The sequence below is a fragment of the Rhinoraja longicauda genome, chromosome 4 (assembly GCF_053455715.1).
Source record: "Rhinoraja longicauda isolate Sanriku21f chromosome 4, sRhiLon1.1, whole genome shotgun sequence".
Taxonomy (NCBI): domain Eukaryota; kingdom Metazoa; phylum Chordata; class Chondrichthyes; order Rajiformes; family Arhynchobatidae; genus Rhinoraja; species Rhinoraja longicauda.
Genome location: NC_135956.1, coordinates 30461564 through 30479956, shown reverse-complemented (window position 1 = coordinate 30479956; position 18393 = coordinate 30461564). Strand labels below are relative to the sequence as shown.

Sequence of the window (18393 nt, the reverse complement as noted above, 5' to 3'; positions counted from 1 at the left end):
ATTGTACTTTCCTAAACCTTTTAAAGCCACAATAAAGCACATCGAGGTGTGACAATACTGAACCTTGCCTCCAAGAAACTTCCTGCTGAGTAGAGCTAATCTTGGGACTAATAGGAAATTATTCAACCTACAATTCTCTGCTCCAGAACAACGGTCTCCTCAACCGTGGTATTCAATTGGCCGTGCACTCAACATCCACAAGGGTACATGTGGAAACATGGAATTGCATATCCTGATTTTCCAAGGAAAGACACTAAGCCAACATTTGCAGTTCCTTTTTTCTCCACTGTGAAATCTCAAGGTATGCCTACTTTGTGGGATTTCTCTCTCTGACCTACCGATGTTTTCCAGGAATACTGCCTGATCCGCTGAGGTATTGTAGCATTTTCTGTCTATCCACAAGGAAAAGATCCTTCACCACTGTACAACACCACTTTCTGATAGTTGCGATTGATGACAAAATCTTAATCAGTAAAATATCGTTCAAATCTCAAGCTAATAGAGACATCTGAAGTTCAGCCATCAACCTCAATATGCCTATATAGGCTTTGGTCAATGAAACAAAAGGCTGATGGATGAACAAGAACTTGAATCTGACACCATTCCTACACAGACCTTTCTGTCCTCTGTCCTCCATTGTCAGAGTGAAGCTAAATGCAAATTGGAGGAATAGCATCTCATATTTTGCTTGGGCAGCTGACAGCCCAGTGGTATGAATATTGATTTCTCTCATTTCAGGTAGCCCGGCATTCCCTCTCTCTCTATCCCTCCCCCACCCAAGTCGCACTAACTTCTCATTTTCACCCTACAAACAGCTTACAATGGCCTGTTTCCTTTATCATCGCTACTTTTTTTGCATATCTTTTATTCATTGTTTTATATCTCTCCACATCACCATCTATATCTCTCGTTTCCCTTATCCCTAACCAGTCTGAAGAAGAGTCCCGACCCGAAACGTCACCCATTCCTTCTCTCCAGAGATGCTGCCTGTCCCACTAAGTTACTCCAGCTTTTTGTGTCTATCTTTGGTTTAAACCAGCATCTGTAGTTCCTTCTTGCACATCTTATGGTCCATCAGGTAACATTGATCCTTGCTTTCCTGTATGTTTCTGAAACATAGATTATTTTCTACAGTCACTACATGGCATTGGAAAGATAATACCAACATTATCTCTGTAAATCCTCTAAGTTCATCTGAAATATGTGAACCTTTGTCCCAGGAAAAAAATAACTGAGATGGTCGAAGAAAATATACACAGTTATGCTCAAAGTTTCCATGAAAACATGTAATATACCAGCTGACCTCAGGAATTCTTAGCGAATACCCCAGAAAATCGATAAAATGCATTTGTGATGCTATTGAAAACCTTGAGTCCATGCCTCGGCAGCACACAGAAGACCAATGCAAATGTGGGAAAAAGTGCATCAGCTTGCTATTATCTGTGGAAGAAGCTGTAATATCAGGAATAAATATGAGGAAGAGTAGCTGGACTCAGACTGACACCGAGAGACATGATTAGAAATGCTCATGGGAGTGAAATTTTGCATTTCAAAACTACAGTCAATAACCTAGTGTGAAATATCTCAACAAAGATTATCTGAAAGTCCAGGTCGACGGAATGAGGGTCTGAGTAGAGTGATAGATTAGCTGCCAAACAGTTCCAGCAACTCTGACCCAATCCTGACCTCCAGTGCTGCCGTGATGGAGTTTGTGCAGTCTTTCTGTGACTGCATGGATTTCCCCAGCTATCTGTTTTTCTCCCACATTCCAAAGACATGAGGGTGGTAGGTTAATTGACTATTGGTGTGTAGGTGAGTGTGGAATTGTTGGGGATGTAGGGAGAACAAATGGAATTAGTCTAAAGGGTGCATTATGGTGAGCATGGATTTGGTGAGTCAAAGGGCCTGTTTCCGAGCCATATGACTCGCTGTCTACAGCATTTAACTCATCCATATCTCATAGCTTCCTCAAATACTCAAAGCTCTTATGATTCCCTTGTAGTATCTTCCCAATAATGAATAGTAGGTTTGGTGGCCTGTAGTTCCCTGGCTTTGAATTACCTTTTATTAAATCATAGCCATTTTCTCTAGATTTTAGAATATGCAAACTACCTGGTTTAGAACTATTGAGGATAAATATAAGAGGCTTGGTTAGATGCTGTTCAAATCCAGAACCTTATTTATTTGATTTCCTTAATTTATCCAAAGTGCCCAATCATTTTGATAATATCGGTCTTTGTCCTAATTGAGATAAATTGGTCATTTTTATGTTAGCTGTCAGTTAATGGTGGGCGCCACAGGGAGTTGTGTTGGGGCCTCGACGATTTCCAATCTCTATTAGTGACTTCAGCTGAATTTTTCTGTTGATGGGTTAGCAAGTTGTGAGGAGAACATAAAACCTGCAAAAGGATAGAGATGGGTTAAATGAGTTGACAAGAAGTTGGCAGTTAAAATGTGTGGATAAATGTAAGGTTATCCTGTTTGGAAGAAAAATTCAAGTAGCAAATTATTATTTAAGTAGGGAGAGGTTTCAAAATGTTAATGGAGCAATGAGTTTTGGCACAAAGGATTGACATGCAGATACAGTAAATAATTAGGAAAATTAATGACATGATGCCAGTTATTGCAAGGTCATTTTGATACACCTTTACAGGATATTGACAAAACCACACCTTATGTAATTCATTCTGACTTGACCCCGATATTTAAAGAAATATGTACTTGTCTTGGAGATACTGCAGAGAAGAGTCAGCAGGATGACAAAGTTGACATACGAACATTGGAATTTAGAAAAATGAGGGGTAATTTTGTTGAAATGTACAAGATTCTGAGGCAGGTTGCCCCTGAATGGATGCTGAGGATGTTTCAATAGATAGACAATAGACAATAGGTGCAGGAGTAGGCCATTCAGCCCTTCGAGCCAGCACCGCCATTCAATGCGATCATGGCTGATCACTCTCAATCAGTACCCCGTTCCTGCCTTCTCCCCATACCCCCTCACTCCGCTATCCTTAAGAGCTCTATCCAGCTCTCTCTTGAAAGCATCCAACGAACTGGCCTCCACTGCCTTCTGAGGCAGAGAATTCCACACCTTCACCACCCTCTGACTGAAAAAGTTCTTCCTCATCTCCGTTCTAAATGGCCTACCCCTTATTCTTAAACTGTGGCCCCTTGTTCTGGACTCCCCCAACATTGGGAACATGTTATCTGCCTCTAATGTGTCCAATCCCCTAATTATCTTATATGTTTCAATAAGATCCCCCCTCATCCTTCTAAATTCCAGTGTATACAAGCCCAATCGCTCCAGCCTTTCAACATACGACAGTCCCGCCATTCCGGGAATTAACCTAGTGAACCTACGCTGCACGCCCTCCATAGCAAGAATATCCTTCCTCAAATTTGGAGACCAAAACTGCACACAGTACTCCAGGTGCGGTCTCACCAGGGCCCGGTACAACTGTAGAAGGACCTCTTTGCTCCTGTACTCAACTCCTCTTGTTACGAAGGCCAACATTCCATTGGCTTTCTTCACTGCCTGCTGTACCTGCATGCTTCCTTTCCTGTGGAGTAGGTGCCCCGAATTAGGGGCCTTAGCTTCAGAGTAAAGGTGTTGCCCAATTATGATGAAATTAAGATTTTTCAGAGAATTAACTTGGAATTCCTTACCCCCTTGAGTGCCGTGCATAAAATATGGAACATAGAACAGTACAGCACAGGAGTAGCCATTTGGTCCACAATGTCTGTGCCAAACATGATGCCAAGACCATCTCTTATCTGCCTGTACATAATCCATATTCCTTCATTGTATCCATACTATTGTATTTGCCTCTACCACCATTCCCAGCAGTGATTTCCAGGCACTCGTGACCCTCTGTGTAACTTTGCTCCTTCACCTTAAAGCTACCCCCTCCAGTATTTGATATTTCCACTCTGGGAAAGGGTTTTGACTGCCTACTCTATCTATGCCTCTTATAATTTTGTATACTTCTGTCAGGTCTCCCTGCAACCTCTGGCATTCTAGAGAAACCATCCAGCTGTGTCCAACCTCTCCTTGTGGCTAATAACTTGCTAAACCAGGCAGAATTCTGGTAAACCTCTGCAGCCTTTCCAAATCTTCCAACTCTTCCTTTATTAGACAACCAGAACTGCACACAATACTCCACATGCTGCCTAACCAAATTCCTATAAACCCGACATGACTCCCAGACTTGTACTCAATGCCCCAACGAATGAAGACGAGCATACCATATGTCTCCTTTATCGCTCTGTCTATTTATGTTGTTAGTTTCAGGGAGTAATGAACCTGGGCCCCAAGATCCCTCTCTATATCAAAGCTTTTACGAGAGATAGACATAAAATGCCAGAGTAACTCAGTGGGACAGGCAGCATCTCTGCAGAGAAGGAATGGGTGACTGAAGCTCGATCTCGGCCTGAAACGTCACCCATTCCCTCTCTCCATGAAGTCCCAATACAGATCCCTGCAAAACTGCACTGGTCACAGACCTCTAGCCTGAACATTGTTCATCCTCTATAACCCTCTGTCTACTATCAGTAAGCCAGTTTGAATCCATACAACAAAGTGACTGTTAATTCCATTCATCTTAATCTTCCAGCCGGCAGAAACATTTGAGTTTGTTCATAATACTAGACATATATAATGCAAAATAGGTCAAGGGATATGGTGAGAGAATGAGAAGGTCCAAGATTGGATCACCTTTGATTTGAATTGCAGAGCAGGCATGAGAGGCTAATTGGTTTACTTTTCCTGCTGCTTATATTTTTATATGTGGATCCTCATCTGGAACATTGGTCTCATTTGCAGCTTCATTTCCAGCTTTATATATATTATAAAAACAAAGTCCTTCAGTAGCTCTGACATCCTGAGAGTAAGTTTGAATTCTCCTTTCATGTTCTCTACAAAGGTCCTTTTCGCTCTTTTTGATCTGTGACATATCTAAAAAAAATGTTTTGCTTTTGTTGCTACAATTATGCACCATTATCTTTGCCAAAGATCATCTGTCTAACCCTATTTTGTATTTCGGTCATTCTTATATGAATTTCTTCAAGGGACTCGGTTTGCATCATGAGCATCTTAAAGTTGTAATGACACTGGAAGGATTAAGTACGTTTTCTTGCTCTGCTGATATCTCATAATCTGCATGATCAGAAAGAGCCCTGATCCCAATGGTAATTCACCTGATAATGCATTCTGCACCCTATTATGTGGAGTATGATTGAAGAATGTATTGTAATTGTCTTTTTTTCACTTGGGAGAATTGGAAACTTTCATTTTGTGTTGATGATTTTATATACTGCATATTTGGTGCACTAAGATGTAATTCAAAGGGTAATTATTCTCCGTTCTTTCCCTTTTAAATAGGGAAACTCGGAATCCATGATGCCGATGGAGATGGCGATTTTGATTTGGAAGACGCCAAAATTTTGCTAGGCAAGCATATTTCTGTTTTCATTTTGCACGGAGTTCCAAAGATGCACCTTTGTTTGGCGTGTGCATGACTGTCTTTGGTTGATGTGACAATTTAAATGCAGCTAATTTTACAAATTATGTGATCATTGTTGAAGTGTTTGTCATCTCTGAAATCTAAAATTTGTGATTTTGGAGATAAGAGAATATGCAGTTATTCTGGATGGAGGAGCACATAAATGTGCAAAAGTTTCATCCAGCAGGTAGAGGAACCTTATTTGGAGATCCTTTTTATTCCACTATATAATTATCTAAAAAAACACATTGTCATAAACATAGTCACTTCAGTTTTCACACTATGTAGTTATGTATTTGTTAATTATAATGGGCCATATGTTTAATTTGGTGTTTTATTTAGGTGTCGGGATGATTTGTCAATATGCAGGATCTTGTAATCTTAAATTGTACTCTAAAATTGTTTTAGAAGGCAACACTATTCACAACTTAGCCAATTTTTTGGCTAGAGAATAATGAGCATTGTTTCTGTTAATTACAGCCCTTTGAGTAAACTCTTCAAATTACGTTCATTTTTAGGTACACAGGTAGTGGTCGACATACTTTAACATTTTATAGAACTTAAAAGTCACCTAATTTATTTAGTCACTAAACTGGTAAAACTGAATTGGTTCACCATAGCTTTAATCATTTACAGTGAATGCAAATCAGGGGGATGATTGGGAATTAAAAAAAAAAATTCAGCTGAATTCATAATATTGCACCAGATTGTCACTCGGGTACATCAATGATAATTGTTCAATGCAAAGAGATAAAAAGTATTCCATTAATCTTCTTTGGCTCCTGGATGGTTTGATGCTTGTGATAGAGCAAATGTGAATTGGGACAACTTAAAAAATGGTGGAAATGGTACCTAATTTCCTGATTGCTTTTGAAACTTTTGTGTTTTGTGGAGCAATGGGAAAGGTTGAGTTTATGCATCAATCTGCCCTCACTGGAAATAGTTTGAGCTAAATTCTGACCCATGACCATCAGAATCTGGCTGAAAATGTTTAATTTGGTTCGGTGATGAAATATTTAGTGTTGGGTTTAACAGATCAGGATAATTTTCCTACTAGGTGTCCTCTGTTCTTGATCAATATCAATGCAGAATAATGGGTCTTTTTCTGCTTTTCTTTAAATGCTTCCCAGTTGAGTTGATTATAGGGGGAAATGTGATAAGGGCTCAAATGGAGCCATGAAAAGGTTGGGTCCATGGCAGTTTTTAATTTTGTGGCCTAACAGATTTCCAGTCTGAGTTGTTTAGAATGTAGCTGGGGCAAATTAGCGTCGAAAAAAGTCATGATATTTCTGCTGCAAGATATTTTGAGAGAAGTAATTATTTGTATTTTAACAATTTTTTATGTATCCATTCTTGTATGTTACTTCCAAGAACAAACAGAAAAAAACATCTGCTTGTCTATGATTGTAACAGGTTTTTTCACTGCTATGCAAATTGCAAGTTTAATTTTTTTATTGGGTAGGAAGAGCCGCACTATAGTAAGATGTATATTTGTCGGTAACATTTTAGATACGGTCATAATTATAAATACCTGCTTGTTACTCAAACCGTGTATCGTAAACATTTGAAGAAATTGTGAAAGAAAAATAAAAATATATGTTGTGCATTGCACCCAAGAGGCCTTAAATACATCTGTCAAAACTTAGGGTTATTAAATCCCAGTGGGTACACTTTCTAAGGTCTACTTCAAGAAGTTGTCATTTTGGAAGTAGAATCTTGGTTCTTTAGTTGACCATTTTCAGTCTATCTTATTTGTCTCCTCAAATTACATACAACTGAAGTACTTTGGTTAATAGAATCTTTGCCTTTGCTACCTCGTTGGAAATGCAAAAGGTAGATGTTCTTATTCATGGAGGTAGGGTATATAGATTGGGCTGGTATTGAAAGAAGGAAGAACCTGTTTTCTTTATGAAACGAGAAATGTTGTGATTTTTAAGAGCTGATGTTCATATCCTTTTAATTATGTTTGATCCCATGCAGGTCACCTAAACTAGCACTCCGCTATTCTACATTCTTCCATTTCTGTCTGACCACTTCTTTCTTCTCTCCTTTTTCCCTTTTTATTCTTATTTAGGCCTCACTAAAGGTGATGGTAGTGAGGAACAAATTGATACTATCGAGGAGGTCCTAGATATTATAACAGAGGAATCCTCAAATTGGGTATATGGTTTCCTCTCATTTCTGTATGATGTAATGACGCCTTTTGAAATACTAGAAGAAGAAAATGAAGCATCAGAGGATGTTGCTGGTACGTCAGAGAATGAAGGGTATGAGGGGAAAGAAAATTGTGTAACACTGGATTTACAGAACCAATAGCAGCCAATCGCAGTTCCTATATGAAGTTGGGAGAAAAAATATCTCAGATCTTTAAAGAAGAGCAAAATAAAATTTGGAGGGAGAAGAGTTCATTGAGGTTGAGATATTTTTCATTTTTGCAAATGATGTCTTGGATGCATTGTTGCATTACAGGTAACAATAATGGACAGTTCCGAATTGTGTGAAATATATTTTATTTATGAACCCATATGGGCTGTTTGTGCAATTGAATCCTTCATGTGTGTATATATGGAAAGTTGCTAGAAATTGTCTAGTTTCACAATCTTTGGAAGTGGAAATTGGCCAGGGGGAGAGATATGTTCATGTGTATGCATTTAACTTTGTTCTTATGTGTCCGCCTTTGTCCAACCACTTTCAGGTTTTTTTTCTCCCTTAAACTTGGCATTTAAGCGTAGAAAAGTGTCATTGGGTTGAGACATTAAAGTGCTAAAGTTTGACTAATGCTTGGAATGTTCTTTTTGTGCATGATTATGAAGCAGGAACATATATTGTAAACATCTTGTAAATAACACTTTTATATTGATCTTGTTGTTTGAATATGAATCTGGATCCACTTTTGTTTTGTACAATGTACTAAAATGCAAATAATCTTTCTGTCAAGAGTTTATGATGTTGACGAAGCATGAGAAATATGCATGTTGATATTCTGAAGTAAATCATACTAAAGGAGCATGTCTAATGTACTTTCTCCTAACTTTCCTGGTTTTGTGAAAAGATAAATAAATGAAATGTGAAGATTTGATTTTGTTTGCCATTATTTAACAATAAGTTTAAACACATTAAACTGCATAACACTATTGTGTGCATTTTTGTGGAGCACTTGAATTGCCAAGGCATACAAGGCTATACATCAAGTGCTGATAAAAGGGTACTTGATGGTTAGCATGGACATGGTGGTTTGTTTCAGTAGTTTCTGACTCTGAATCTGCCTCTATAACTGGACTCTTAAGAAATCTCATTGAATTTGCTGGCAAAATATATTTTTATTCAGATTTTTACATAAAAATAAACTTTAAAATAAGAGATGGTACACAAACATATTTTCTCGCTTCCATTTTGGATGCCGTGGTGCTAATATTAATGTAGGTTATGTAAGTGAACACAAGAGAACAATGTGAAATAACTTGCTGTCCATATTCTACAATCAAATATTCTCTGATAAAGTATTTGAACAAGCATACCTCTCAACACAGTGTTCAAATTTTCAATGAAATTGCTGTAGTTGTGTTCTGAAAAAAAAAAAGGAAAATCCAGTAGTGGTGGGATTAATGGTTTAATAAGCAAATTGTGAGGATGACACTGCCTAGCACTGCTCTTGAGGGGAACAAAGAGGATTGACTATAACATTTGCTTCCAAAGCAATATGTATGTCAGGACTTGTTTGCGTCACACCATACAAAAGTCACATTTACCTGTTCATGCATTGGTTTCATTGCTCGTTCCATACACTTACCACCCTTTGCATGAAAAAGTTACCCCTCAGATTAAATCTTTCCCCCCTCACCTTAAACCGATGTTCTCTGGTTCTCGATTTCCCTACTGTGGACAAGACAGTCTGTGCTTCCACCCAATCTATTCCTCATGATTTTATACACCTCTCATCCTCCTGTGCTCCAAGTAATACCATCAAAATCTATTTTCAGAAAATGGTGTTGATTTTGTGAAGGACAAGCTTGGCTTGGAAAAAACTTTGCCTGGTAAAGTGATTTACATATTTTTGTACAATGCCCTGGAGAAATTAGCTTTCAACAATGATTTGAAATACATTTACTATTCCCATGCAAGTGATCGTTTAGTCCTTGTACTACATTTAGACTCTGTGAACACTACATAAGATGCTGGTCTGGTTGAGGGAAAATGGTATCTGGAGCACTGATAACAAATTACTGTTTTAACAGTGTAACGGGATCTTTGACATGCAGTAGAAAGTGAGAAATGCTCACAGAATTACTCCAACTGTGACATGCTCATTCTGAGCTGTTATCTGCATTGGATAGCTTTAGTGAAAGTCTTATCGTCGCTACTTTCAGGAATTCTTTTGAGTTGATGCTTAAAAGCAACGTGTTGGAAGTGAGCAAGTTATCACCATTTGAGGTTGCTAGATATTGATTGGGAATTCTTCAAGATCAGCAGTGATTGTGGTTTCACTGTTAATGCAGGGTCTATGCCAACAACACTTTAATCTACACGGTTTCTGTATCTGCAAAACAAAATATGAATATTTAATCTCTACTGTTTATACTGCAATGTAAGGAACTGGAAGCCTGCATTTAACAATGATATTACTCTGTCTTGTACAGACAGGTATGCAAAATTAGACTGATTACTTGACATTATCCAGCTCCAAACTGGTGTGTTCAATTTGTATTGATAGAATATACTGAATTAATGTAAATTTTCTAGAATGGAATGTGAACATAAAAACCTGTAAATGGCCTTAAAAATGCTAAAGGAGTTCTAACTGCAAATGCAATTGGGAAAGGTTGGGCAGGCTAGGACTTTATTACTTGGAGTGCTGGAGGCTGAAGGATGATCTTTTAGAAGTACAAATTGTGAGGGTAGTAGATGGAGTAAATGCATAGACATTTACCCAGGGTAAATAAAATTGGAACATGAGTGACAACTTTTTCATACAGTGTGGCGGATATATGGAATGTGCTGCTAGAGGAGGTAGTTGAGGCAGGTACTGTAATAACATTTAAAAGAGATTTGGATAGTTCATGGATAAGAGAGATTTAGAGCAATTATGGGACTAGCATAGACAGGACATCTTGGTCTGATGGGGTGAAGGGCCTGTAAGGATTTGAAGGGGGTGGTAGAGGAAAGTAGTGGAGCAAGGGAATAAGTTTATTAATTCATTAGTTTAGGTGATTAACATTATTATTAATTTATGGGAATTGAAATGCTTTTAAAACAAACATCATGTTTATTAATAGCAGAATTATTCCCTGCAGAAGGCAATTTCTCATGAGCAAAAATGTATTTTTAGACTGGCTAGAAAGAGGGAGAGCGCATAAACTTGGAGCTTATTGTCAGCCTGCTTTCAATTTTTTGTATGAATGCTTATGGTGTGGGCATTTGTAGCCTTTTGGTATGTGAATCATTGTTAGACAAGGGTGAGGTGCTGGATGGCTGAAGGGTGGCCAATATTGTGCCTCTATTTAAGAAGGGCGACAAAGCAAAACCTTGGAACTATAAATCAGTAAACCTACCATTTGTGAAGGTAAAATTAGCTTTGGGAAAATTACTGGAAAGGGTATGAGAATATCCATGCATTTAGATAGACGGGTTAATTAGGGATAAACAGATGGCTTGTACATGGGAAATTGTGTCTCATGGATTTGATTAAAACTTTGAGGAAATAACAAAAAAAGGTTGACAATAGCAAGACCATAGATGGAGAATATATGGAGTTCAGCAGGGCTTTTGGTAAAGTTCTCTGTGGTAGGCTGCTCTGAAAGGTTCGATCGCATGTGATCCAGGGAGTGTTGGCTAACTGGATATAGAATTGGCTTCGTGGTAAGAAATGGAAGGTGGAGGTGGAAGATCTTTTACACTGGAGGCTTGTTTCAAATGGTGGGATTGGCGCTGAGCCCATTGCTGTTTGTCACCTATATCAGCAATTTGGATGAGAATGTACAAGGCACCCTGCAGATCACACTCAAATAGTTAGTATCATAGACAGTGAAGATGATTATCAAGAATTCCAGAGGGATCTTGATCACCAGGGTAAATGCACTGAGGATGAGCAAATGGAGTTTAATTTAGATAAGTGTAATGTGTTGTATTTTGGGGAGTCAAACCAGGGAACAGTAAATGGTAGGGCACTGGGGAGTGTTGTGGAGAAGAGGGATTAAGGAGTACAAGTACATATTTCCTTAAGGTGGTGTCACGGGTACATAGGGTGGTGAAGGCTTTTGGCACATTGATGATTTTCATCAGTTGGGGAATGGAGAATGGAAGTTGGTAAGATGCCATTAAGTTAGGAAGGATGCAGAGAAGATTTGTGAGAATGTTGCCAGTACACAAGGATCTGAACTATAGGGTGAAGTCGGGCTAGCTAGGACCTTATTCTTTGAAATGCATGAGGCTGAAGGGTGATCTTATAGAGGTGTATAAAATCATGGGGAGTAGGGTGCATGTACAGTGTCTTTTCCCGGGTTGGGGAATCAAGAACTTGAGGACATGGGTTTACGGTTAGAGGGGAAAGGTTTAATAGGAATGTGAGGGGCAACCTTTTCACAGAGGGTGGTGGAACGAGCTTCCAGAGGAAGTAGTTGAGACAGGTACAATAACACCATTGAAAAGACATTTGCACAAGTCCAAAGCATAGCAAAGATTTGGAGGGATTTGGGTCAAACGTGGGCAAATGGCATTTTGGTCATCTTGAGCTGGGCTGAAGGGCCTGTATACATGGTGTGTGACTCTGACTCTAAATATCTCGAATGGTTTGGAATAATTAGATTTTAATTTGTGGATGAAAGATTTACTGTTTTCTAAACCATTCTAATAGTTTTTCAGCAGCTTGAGACTGAGTTTTCATTTAATTTATACTGGCTACACATTTTATGAGTTGTCAAATTAGGGCACGGTAGCGCAGCGGTAGAGTTGCTGCTTTACAGCGAATGCAGCGCCGGAGACTCAGGTTCGATCCTGACTACGGGTGCTGCACTGTAAGGAGTTTGTACGTTCTCCCCGTGACCTGCGTGGGTTTACTCCGAGATCTTCGGTTTCCTCCCACACTCCAAAGACGTACAGGTATGTAGGTTAATTGGCTGGGTAAATGTAAAAATTGTCCCTAGTGGGTGTAGGATAGTGTTAATGTACGGGGATCACTGGGCGGCACGGACTCGGAGGGCCGAAAAGGCCTGTTTCCGGCTGTATGTATATGATATGATATGATATGAATTTCCTGATGTGGCCATGTTATGGCATTCGACCATTCCATTTCAAGTCTTATTTTACTTTGGCACTAAAGTTCATAGCTCAAAATTTCAGAACTGGCTCCTGAAATTATGATTCCTTGATACTCACCTGCATTATAGTGTGTGTATGTGGATTTGCAATAGTCTTTTAATTTACATGCTACACTTCATGATAACAAAAACTACTAAGAAATGTTAAGATCTTGAAGACTGGTTAGAGATTATAGTAATTATTTCAATCAGTTGTTTGCTTAGGGCAATAGATAATGTCAAACATTTCGGAGATACCACTGCTTTTAACTTATTTCTTATTTCTTCCCTGTTATGTCTAAATTTTCAACCATGTCTAATTTGTCATCATATCAGTGACAAAGGAGACGAAAGTCATAGCAAGCCTGGATCTGCACAATGTTGTTCGGAAGTGTTCTTTATAATATTGTGGTTATGTAAAATTTAGTTGATTAGGTTGGGCTTTTAGTTTTCTTAACATAAATAAATCAGTTGGTATTTATCAGCAAAATTTGTTGCATGTGTTAATTGTAATGGCAATAGCGTTACATATATGTTACTACTTGAAATGATGTGTAGAAATAGAAGAGGTACTTACTTGAAGGTCTTGATTATCATTGTATTTTTCTTCCAAAAAATGGGTACAAGGTTGGCTGTTAGAATGAAGCTGTTTGGTGAAAATATTTTCTGATCGTTGAATGTTGGAAATCTTCAGTGTACTGGCCATTGATTTTAAACTCTAAAGCAAATTCATACAATGGCTGATGTAAGAAGCTGAGGGAGTAATAATTTATAGATTTGTTTTGTTTGGTAGTCGAAAACTTTGCCTGCATCCAGAGGTGCCTTGTGAAATAATTTTGAGCTGTTTTAATGTTTTCCTTGATTATTGAATTTTCCACAATCAATAAATAAGTTAGACTCTGCATTCAATACCTTTTTTTTAAAGCTAATTAGATATTATAATGTCTCGCATGTGGAGGAATGCATCAGTTATGGAGCTTTCTGCTGTCCTGAAGGATTGATATTGTGGGTTTCACTTTACAGGCGACCCCTGCGTACAGCCATTAAAATTACGGAATTTAACTCTTATGGAATTTATGTGGCAGAAAAAATTAAATAAATACAAAAGAAACACCAATTGTCTTTTTTCAACTCATTTTGTTAAGCATACGCAGGTCTTGTGGCAGTTAAAAAAAAAAAATGTAGGTTAGTTTTACTGTTCAGCAGCTTTCCCCCCCCCCCAAGAGTTTTCCATACTCTCAAGATGTTTGAAACAGGGCCAGCAACTTCAAATGCAAATTTTAAATCTAAACGACCATTGTTAACTGTTGCAAGATATATCATTAAACTATCTTACCTATATTTGATTTGCATTTTAAAGTGTCTCCAAGCACTGCAGCTGGCCAGTTAAGAGATTACCGTATGTCTGGGTCTGAAGAAGGGTCTCAACCCGAAACGTTACCCCTTCCTTCGCTGCCTGTTCCGCTAAGTTACTCCAGTATTTTGTGTCCACCATAAGATATTACTTGTCAATTTCCAAAGCTAAATCTCTTAAGAGATTCCTCTACCATGAAGCAGCAGTTGTAGTGCTCATTACGTGAGAAAATAACATCCCACTTGAACAAATCTCCACTAATATCCACTTATGACATGGCATGGGATTGAATGGGAACAGGGTTTTGCATTATGGAAAATTATGATGCGGACAGTTCCCTTGGAACGCAACGCCGCCATAATATGGGGGTTGCCTGTATTTAGATACAGTTTAATCATTAGCTTTGCACATATCTTATTTTGTTTTTGAGCCTATTTGCTCTTTCTGCTTTCCTTGCTACTTCGACCAGTGAGCCGACATTTTTTCTTAATTTGTCGATTTCTGTTCAATTTCATCATATTTACATGTCATGCAAGCTTCATTGACGGAAGCTAAGTACTGGATCCCTTGATTTTTCCTTGGTGAGGGAATTGGAGCATGTGCACATTTCAGCTTGGACGCTTCTTTCCAATGATCTTTACAATTGTTTGATTAATCAGACTGGTGTAATTATAGAACTTGACTGTCTATAATTAAACTAATTGACATTTTAGTCTATTTTTCCTTCTTGTGACTGACAGAACCAGGAGGGAAAGTGAAAGCAAAAGAAAAGTCTAAGGAAAAAGGTATTTTGCTAAAGATCCAGTAATAACTTGAGCTGAACTGGATTTGTGAAAGCATGCATATGCACGAATATTCCTTTTAATGATGAAATGCATCTTCCATCATTGACCGTTTTTCATATTATGCTACGTTTTTAGTGTGCAATAAATTGTTGCGTGAACATTTTTGCACGTATTTTTAAGTTTGAACTATTGGAAGAATTGACAAATCTTACATAGGGTTAATATAAAAATAATGGTACAATGCTTTACCAAATTGTCTTTGTTTGATTATTCAGTCCAGCAGTAGTATCAAGCAGAATATCTTTAAATGTATAATGTTATGAAGAAACAAACCAGTAATTTCAGTGACCAGCAGTAATTTTAGATTAAAGGAACAGAAGTAATCAATTAATAAGCAGATCAAAAATTAAATATATATATAAACAATGGTACAAAAGGAGTCCATATTCGTATAGAAACGCAGAAAACATGCTGCAAAGCAGGGAAATATGGCTCTAAAGTACTAATGCAGGCACAATATGTAATTTGGAAGTCTTTTTAAACTTTAGTCTCCGGGTGACCAAAAGAGAGCTGAAAATTGAAATAAACAATCTAGAAATTAAGATTGAGCACAAGAGTGTGTGTGCAGAATTGGAAAAAATATGGAATCATTTTGCAGATGATAAAATAGGGAGTGTCACAGACAGTGAAGATGGCTATCAAATATTACACCATGATGTTGATCAGCTGGGTAAGTGGGATGAAGAAAGGATAATGCAGTTGAAGGCAGATATGTACTTGGTGAATTTTGGGAGGCCAAACCAGGGCTGGAATTTAACAATTAACAGTCCAGCCCTGGGGAGTGTTGTAGAGTAGAGGGATCTAGCAGTTCAGTTACACACTCTGAAAGTGGCATCACAGCTAGATAGGGTGGTAAAGAAGGCTTTTGGTACACTGGCCTTCACTCAAGAGTATTGAGTATTGAAGTTGGGATGTTATGTTACAATTGTACAAGATGTTGATGATGGCACATTTGAACTATTTTGTTCAGTTTTGGTCACCCTGCTAAAGGAAGGGTGTCATTAAGTTGGAAAGAGTGAAAGGAGGATTTCCAAGGATGTTGCCAGGACTCGAATGCCTGAACTACAGAGAGAGATTGGGTAACCTCAGATTTTATTCCTTTGCATGAGGCCAGGGGGTGATCTTATAGAGGTGTATAAAATCTTGAGGGGAATTGATTGGTTGAATGCACGGAATCTTTTTCCCAGAGTAGGGGAATCAAGAACCAGAGGACATGGAGTTAAGGTGAGGGTAAATATTTAACAGGAATCAATTTTTTCATTTGCAGAGTGGTGGGTATATGGAATGAGCTGAGTGAGGAGTTAGTTGAGGCAGGTACTAAAAGAACACTTCATAGATGCATGGATAGGAAATGTTCAGAGACATATTGGGCCAAATGCTGGCAAATGTGAATAGTTTAGAATGGATATCTTGGTCGGCATGGACGACTTGGTCGAAAGGGCCTGTTTCTGTGCTCCTTGATTCTTAAGTGGACTAATTGCAATGAAAGATCTATTCTTAATTATGTAGGATGTGGTCCAATGTTACCGAATCATTTATTACAGAAATAAAAACTTTGGCCTACCACATCCATTACAATCATCATGTACCTAACTACACTAATCAATTTTTTTTGCACATGAACTATAACCTTCAATGTGGATTCAATTCAAGTTCTCATCCAGATACCTACTAAATGTTGTACCACTACCTGCCTTCACCATTCTCTTGGGCAGCGTGTTTCAGATTCCAACCACCACTGGGTGAAAAATGTTCCTCCACCGATCTCATCTCATCATGTCATCCCTACCCTGAATCTATGCCCTCTAGAATCATAGAGTGGTACAGTGTGGAAACAGGCCCTTCGGCCCAACATGCCCACACCGACCAATATATCCCAGTTACACTAGTCCCACCTGCCTGCGCTTGGTCCATATCCCTCTAAACCTGTCCTATACATGTACCTGTCTAACTGTTTCTTAAACATTGGGATAGTCCCAGCCTCAACTACCTCATCTGACAGCTTGTTCCATAGACCCACCACCCTTTGTGTGAAAAAGTTACCCTTCAGATTCCTATTGAAAGGAAAAAGAAAAGTTTTCTACCTGATCTCTTCATAATCCTGAAAACATCTATCAGGTCAGCTCTCAGTCTCCTCTGCTGTAAGGAAAAGAACCCCAGCCTATCCAGTCTCTCCTCATGACTGAAATGTACCATCTCGGGCAACATGATAGTGACTAGAGATCCTGCCTGACCTGCTGAGTTACTCCAGCATTTTGTATATTATTGTGAATCACCTTTGCATGATTTCCAATACAATCATGTCCTTCCTATAGTATGACAACCAAATCTAGATGCAGTAATCCAACTGTGGCCTAATCAATGTTTCATAAAGTTTACCTTAACCTCCTTGCTCTTGGATTCTGTGGTGACCTGGAAAAAGTTTTGTGAAGTATTGATTCTTAAGTTATCCAAAGCTTACGGATACCAATAAATAATAATTCAGAAAAAAATGGTTCATTGCAGGCTGACAACTGTGAGTATACTTATTCTTCAAGTTCTTGTAAAACAGTGTAAAACAAAAAAAAATTGGTACAATAAACTTTAATACCTTAGTAAAACATTTTTTTTGATAAAAGAGGGCAAGATTGTTTTCCGCAAAGGTGTCTTTTTAATTTAGAGATACAGCATGAAAGGCCCTTTGGCCCTCTGAGTCCATGCCTACCATTGATCACCCCTACATTTGTTCTATGGTATCCCTCTTTTGCATCCTACACACTAGGGGCAATTTACAGAAGCCAATTAATCTACAAACCCCCACATCTTTGGAATGTGGGGGGAAACTGAGTATGTGGAGAAAACCCACAGTCACAGGGAGAGTGCACAAACTCTGCAGCACCCATTGTCAGAATTGAACACAGGTCTCTGCTGTTGTGAGGCAGTAGCTCGACTGCTGAGCAACTTTTTAAAAATAAATAATATCCCTAGTTAGTTATGGTATGTCTGACGATGTATTATATGTAGGCTCCAGGGTATGAATAGGAAATGGATTACAAATTGGGATAATAGGTGGTGGTTAGAGGATTTTAAATTGGAATGGTTAGAGGGAATGTTGTATTAGGAGCCTAGTGAATTGCTGGTGCTTCTAATTTGCATTAATAGTTTTGTGCTTGCACTCAAAGTAAGGAATATTTGAATTTTAATATACTCACGAATGTTGTGATGTGCACTGGAGGGAAAATGTTGAGAGTCGTAATAAGCTTGACAATTATTTTGGCTTTGCTAACTTCTAACTTGGAAATAATGTTGTGAGCCACTGTTAATGTATACAGTGAGAAATCCATACATTCTTCAAAATTACCGGAAGCACCAGAGGGACCTATCACATGTCAATAACTGAAATAAGTTCTTGATATGCACTG

General features: G+C 38.4%; 1 protein-coding gene across 10 annotated transcripts in view; it reads left to right on the top strand.

Moving 5' to 3' along the window:
- The window catches only part of unm_hu7910 (un-named hu7910), a 175871-nt gene that overhangs the window by 38366 nt on the left and 119112 nt on the right, over positions 1–18393 (top strand). For 8 of the 10 annotated variants that reach the window (XM_078397441.1, XM_078397438.1, XM_078397440.1 and 5 more), the window contains one exon: positions 5381–5449. In XM_078397441.1, coding sequence (XP_078253567.1) covers positions 5381–5449 — 69 coding nt within the window. Of the gene's footprint in view, positions 1–5380; positions 5450–7575; positions 8579–18393 lie in introns of those variants that run through there. The other 2 variants (XM_078397447.1, XM_078397448.1) reach the window with 1 other exon arrangement.